This window comes from Charadrius vociferus, unplaced genomic scaffold (assembly GCF_000708025.1).
Source record: "Charadrius vociferus isolate BGI_N301 unplaced genomic scaffold, ASM70802v2 scaffold259, whole genome shotgun sequence".
Classification (NCBI taxonomy): domain Eukaryota; kingdom Metazoa; phylum Chordata; class Aves; order Charadriiformes; family Charadriidae; genus Charadrius; species Charadrius vociferus.
Window position 1 is genome coordinate 4,745,176 of NW_009661368.1, and position 6,169 is coordinate 4,751,344.

At 59.2% G+C, this 6,169-nt stretch overlaps 1 protein-coding gene across 1 annotated transcript in view; it reads left to right on the top strand.

Moving 5' to 3' along the window:
- The first annotated feature begins 4,634 nt into the window (after window positions 1-4,634).
- PSMF1 (proteasome (prosome, macropain) inhibitor subunit 1 (PI31)) overlaps window positions 4,635-6,169 on the top strand; it is an 8,545-nt gene continuing 7,010 nt past the window's right edge. The window contains exon 1 of the mRNA XM_009893556.1: window positions 4,635-4,734. Within this exon, the coding sequence (XP_009891858.1) occupies window positions 4,635-4,734 (100 nt within the window). The remainder of the gene's footprint in view (window positions 4,735-6,169) is intronic.

The window sequence follows — 6,169 nt, forward strand, 5'->3', positions numbered from 1 at the left end:
CCGGCCCCACCCATGGTTGGTCACCTTCTCAGGCTCTTCTCCTTTCCTCCCTGGGATTTTGTCCTACTTTTTTTTTTTTTTTTATTTAAAATTTTTCATAGTCTTTTAAACACTGTAAAAATTTAATACAAAGGAAATTAAAAAACCCAGAGGAACTATTCTCAAAATAATTTCACAATCCGCACATATCCCTCAGCAAATTTAATTTGTAGGAAATAAAGAACAAAATATGACAATAAAGGGCTTCTAAACAAATCCTAATGCTTTACATGTGTAAGTGCAAATGCCGAGCCTGTGCGCAGGCACCCGGCGGAGGTGGGTGGCGCGGGGGCCAGGGGCCATGGCTCGGCTACCCCCAGCCTGGCCGGCCGGCACTGCCAGGGGTCCCCGCTCCCCCGGGGGCAGCTTGCAGGAGCAGGGGGTGTTTTGCTGCTCCGAGCATCACATAGAACCATGGCCCCCGGCTGAGCATGTCCTCCTCCTGCCCTGGCAGCTCCAGCTCGGGCGGCGGTGCTTAGAGTGCATCCCACTTCAGCAGCCCGGATCCTGCCCGGTTTGGGGCAGTTTCCTACCAGTTAATAGGGAAACCTTTGAAGGATCCAGATCAGCCCTGCCAGGGTGTCAGACCCACTGGGCACATGGGGTGAGCCGGGGACCTCCCACCTTGCAGCAGTGCCTAGGGTATGGCTTCCCAGGGACCACTCGGCACCTTGGTGTCTCGGTGGCATGATGACATGGGGTCTACTGCAGCCCCGATCCTCACCTCCCCCCCACGCGCACCCGACACCGTCCAGCCCCACAAAGACATCTGCTTCTCCATATGTTCTTTGTCCAGCTTGTGGCCCAGCCTCTCCCCCTTGGTTTTTCCTCTTCTTTTAATAAACCCGGCACCTGGAGGAGAATTTTCCCTTTAAATACCCAGCCTCACATTTTAGTGACTTTTATTCTGCGTCTTAATTAGCAAACTGGAAAAAATGTCAGTTGTTACCTACCACGGGGACACGTGTACTACAGGATGCAATGGCAGAAGGTGCTCCCCCAGCACTGCACACACAACTTTTTGTGCCCTTGGGGGGGGTGAATGCTGGTGGCATGGGCTGCCACACCACCCCGCCCTCAACCCAGGTGATAAAACTCATCCTACCACGAGATTTTGCTGCCTCCATCCTCTCCCCGACAGTGCTCAGGGTCTCCAGGCTGCCATTACCACTGGCAGGCCGATGCTCTCCGGGTGCCCAGATGGCTCTTTCCCAGCTGCATCCATGATGCTGTGACATCGGTGGCCTCATAGTGAGTACCAGAACGGGGCTGGACCGGGGCACAGACCCATTTTGGGGTGTAGGAGGGGGCTGTGCATGGCATGACCAGTTGACACAGGCGCTGGGGCTCAGGCTGGTTCCCTGCACGCAGAGATGTGGTCCTCCCCACTCTGTCCTGTGCTGTGGGTCACGGGGCAGAGCCACCCCAACCCTTTGCTAGCGGGGAAACAGGGGATGTTTGGGAGTTTGCACCCAAATTGCTGTTGCACTGCTGCACCCGCACATGAGCACTGCTCTGGGGGGATCTGGGTGCTCTCCCTGGCCCAGACCCCCCCATCCCAAACCACTACCCTCACTGGCTCACCATGGCCCAGCCCAGCCCACCATGACCAGACCCCCTGCTCCCCCCTCACCATCCCCAGCCCCACCGGGCAGCACGTCAGGCCGGTTTCATCAGGGGAGATTCACCATCAGCTCCTCAGAAGAAAGGCAAAGCGCTTACCCAACAGCGCTGGGCCGGGAAGCTGATACTCCCCGAGAACATTGCCTCATACCATCCGTGCGTGCCTGCGATGGGGAGAAACGCCGGGGAGCTGCAAACGACATCCAAAAATGAATGTACTGTCTGTAGCAGCGTCGGGGCAGCAGCCCGGGGGAAGCGAGCACCATGTGTCATGGAAGGAACTGCAAAGGAAAGGGTCTTGTGAGGATAGCGGGAGCTGCACCGCGGGAGCAGGCTGTGCCGTTCCTGCAGCTCCGCGGGCTTCATGCAGCCTCTGAAGTGCTCCGGGACGAGCTCAGGATGGGACCAGTTCTTCCTCTGCATGCGGTGCCTCCTCCTCCTCCGCACCCCCGCGGAGAGAAGGTGCTGCCGGCCCCGGGGATGCTGCGGTGGGGTCCTTGCCCTGGAGCAGCATCCGCTCACACCCGCCTTTGATGGTCTCCGCAGCCGACGTGGCCTCGGGCATCCCCCCGCCGTACCCCGAGCAGGGAGCAGTTTTGCATCCCAGCTTTGCCTCCTGGCCCCGGGCAGCGAGCAGAGGCAGAGCCCCGTGCAGGCAGCGCAGACAGGCAGCTCGTGGGCAGGGCGCTGCCCGTCTGGGCGCTGGGGCGGCCCGGCAGCCAGCTGGTCCCCGCTTTGATGTGGGGTCCCTCCGGCTCCGCACAATGCAACCCGGCTCAGCCTGCAGACTGGGGCGGGAGTGAAGCAAGGGTGATTGATGGTCTTGTTTTGTTCCTCCAAGCCTGTCCTGGGCCATTCGGATTCACGTCTGAGGTCCCTCGAGAGCAGAGGGGGGATGGCAGCATCCACCCGGGCTGCGGGGATGGGGCTGGTGGGGTGCAGGCTCCATCCGGGGGCAGCGGCTCGGGGGACCAGAGTTGCTGCTGCCCTCCGGGCCTCTGGCTCAGGTGGTTCGAGCACTCTGTGCCTCAGTTTCCCCATCACCACTGCCCCTTAGGAAGGTGTTGGTGTCTGGATGTCACATGTCCCATGAAACCATCCCTGTTTTTCTCCGGCATCTCCTGAATTGAGGCAGGCAAAGGGAGCGCAGGAGCCCCACCAAGGGTAAAGCTCATTAGGACTCGAGAGGGTTGACCTCCAAAAAATTGAGTTTAGCTCCATCCAGTTGATGAGTCACGACTATGTGTGTGCGTCGCGCTCCCTGCAAGCAAGGTTTCCACCACAGAGCTAACAGGCTTTTCTGGGAAGCAGTGGGGCTCTGGGCTTCCTAATTATTTTCAAACCCTATTGGCAGCCTCCCTCCAAGAGGGATTTTGCCTGCTTGAAGCACAGCACTCAAGCATGTTCGGAGTCCTGAAAGTGCTAATTGACTTTACGTTTGGCCTTGCTGCTGGGAGCCTGCTCTCTCACAGCCCCGGTGCCTCCTCCTGCTACTGCGGCGAGCCCGCCTGCATGTGGTTTGAATTTCTTCCCCGGAGAAAAACCCCCTTTCTCCTGCCTCGGTGTCATCTTTCCCTGGAATTGAATTTGGGGGAAAGGACGAGGAGGCCAAATTTTCATGGAGTGACTACCTCCCCTCTCAAGGCAATGACGGGAGCCCCCTGAAAGCAAGGAGGGAAGCCTGTTCCAGGAGCCAACGATGCCCTGTCTCTCCCGACGTCCCTTGGCACGCAGATTTCGGTCGCCTTCAGGTGACTTGTTACATGCCAGGTGGTTGAGCAGAGCATGGAGGAGGCTGCCTTGGTGCCGCTGGCTCTCCCTGCTCTGCAGCGGGGGATCTGTTCCTTCCCTCCAGCTGTGTGCTGGGAAGCGCTGCCTGCATAGAGCAGTGCGGGCAGCCTGGTAGGAAACACGAGTGGGTTGTCCCCCAGCACCCAGCACTGCTCGCCCCGGGTGAGGTGATGCACATGGGCTTTGCCATCCACGGAAAAGGAGCAACAGTGAGCTGACCCCAAGGGAGGGACGAAAAACTGACCCCAAGGGACGGACGACTCTCTCAAATGACAGCAGCCCGCAACACCTGAATATCAGCCAGGGATTATCCATGGCTCCTCTCTGCTTTCTCCCACCGGGCACCGGGCCATACCTGGTGCATGCGGCACAGCGCAGCATGGGGGTGAGCCAGTTGCCCCAGCTGTGCCGGCTGCCGTTCCCAGCACGGAGGGCTCATGGGCTGCCAGCGGGGCAGGCGATTGGGAAATCTGTTTCTTCTTCTGCTCGTTACGACACCGCAGTGGGCGCATCCACCGGGAGCAGTGAGGCAGCAGGAAAGTATGAAGGTCAGGGGAGGCTGTGGTTTGTGTGACGGAGGTGACCCTGGCTGATACATCCTTCTACCTGCTCTGAGCACCACTGCCCTGCCGGGCTCCAGCCACCGCCTCCCCTGGGACATCACCTCCGGCCTTGCTCCTGCAGGGAGCTGCTCTCCTTGAGCCACACAGCCCCATTGATCCCATTCCCAGGTAAAAGATGGAGGAAAAGGGCCACATGCAGCTTCCCCTGCATTTCCACGGGCAGGAGGGTCGGTGATGGCTGGTGCCAAGAGCTGGTCATGACTCCTCATGGACACGCACAGGCATCTGAGGCACCGGCTGCTCCGGGGGCTTTGTCCGGTTCTTGCAGCATTGCTCCCACTCCCGGCTTTGCTCGGACTGCTCCGATGACGGCACCGGCATGCCCGTCTGCCAACGTGACGCACTTGCCTTGCAGCACTAATGAGACGGCTCTGCAATCCTCGTCACCTCGTTAATGACTTGGACGCTGCGTCCCAGCCGGGGCTCTGCTGTCCGCTACCTCCCACATAGCTTGCAGGCCCCTAACTCGCATTAGGGGAGCCGCTTTCATGTGGCCAGTGGTTTTCATCATCAATGAGCCACAGAATGAGTGAGACACTGGAGCAGAGGAAGGAGCCGATGGGGAGCCAGGCGGCGTGGGCTGGCGCGGCGCGGCACCGCGGGCGTTGGAAAGGCAGCTTTGATGTAGCGGCAGCAAGCCCCAGAGCTGTCGGCTCAGGTACGGTGGGGGCTCAGCTCTGAGGAGGGTCCTGTGGTGAGGGGATGCATGGAGGCATCCTGCTTTACCCCATGCTGTGCCCACAGAGGGTCTGCTTGGGCCAGGGCGGGTCACAGCACCAAAACTCACCCCTTGTGTGTGGTCCGGGGCAGTCGGGACAACACAGGAAAGGGAAAATAAATTAAGGATGGACACAGAGGTGAGACCATGGGAGGAGAAGCTGATGGCTGGATGGGAGCGCACAGTGATGGGTGAGAAGGTGGACAGCAGTAGGTGAACACCAATGGTGTCAAGTTGGCGGGAAAAACGAAAGCTTGGTAAGCACTCAGCATGGCTTCTGTGCGATTCCTACCTCTCGCCCCGCCAAGGCATCACCAGCTCCCACAGTTGCTGATCCTAAACACCCACACACCTGCACCTGCAGCAGGTCCACAGGCAGGCAAGAGAAGCCCGTTAGTGGCACTGGGATACAGGATTTAGGATCAGGTTTCTGGAGGGAGACCCAAGATTTCAAATTCTGCCTCAGGAGGGGGCATTCAGATGAAGCTACCGGTACCCGCCTCACCCACCCAGGGACAGACCAGGCTGGGAAAGTGAAATATGGATGCCGTCAAAGCCTGCAACTGCGGCTGCTGCCTGCCAGGAGCAAGACATGGGGCGGAAACGCTGCCTGCTGCTGTGAATCACAAGCCCAGCGCTGGAAAAGCTCCGGCTGAGGCATTTCCTGATGTTCTCATCGCATCCCCATCCGATGCCTCCCTCGCGAGGCTCCCGCGCTGAAATCCTGGCCCCATGGAAAATCAGTGATAGCTTTCCTGCCGGCTCCGGCACAGGCGGCACAGCTCACTCGGCTTTCAACCCACATCCATCTTCCACGGAGCCAGGACTGGAGAGGGGAATAGCGAGAGGTGCAGCAGCTCCCCGGCCAGCGCGGCGATGATTCGTGCGAACGGGGGCTGCCGGGCGGGCAGGCCTGCCGGTCTGCGGTCAATTGTTCAGCCTCAGTGACTTCTTGAGGGGGAAATGGAAAAGAGCGGACAGTGTGAGTTAATTAATTGACGCATAATGAAGTCAAGATGAGCGTCCCCAAGGAGCTGGAGCTTGGATTGGGAAAGCAGCAGACAATGGCGTTCCCCGGCACGGGGCTGCTTCACCCCGAGCCACAGCCGCCTGCCAGCCACAGAGGACACCGGCAGGGAGAAAAGCCCCTGAGTACCTGTCAGTGGCAATTTTAAGAGAATTTAGGTGTTTGAAATACCGTGGCCCAGAGAAAAGGAGCTGTAGAAGGAATGAAATAACCCTGCAGATGGCCGTTCGGTGCTTTGGTCCCAGGGAAAAGGCTTGTTACGGCAGCGGACGAAGACCCTGCCGCAGCCCTAACACTTTTTGACAAGTGTGGAGGAAGAACCAGGGGCAGGGGCAGGGGCAGGGGCAG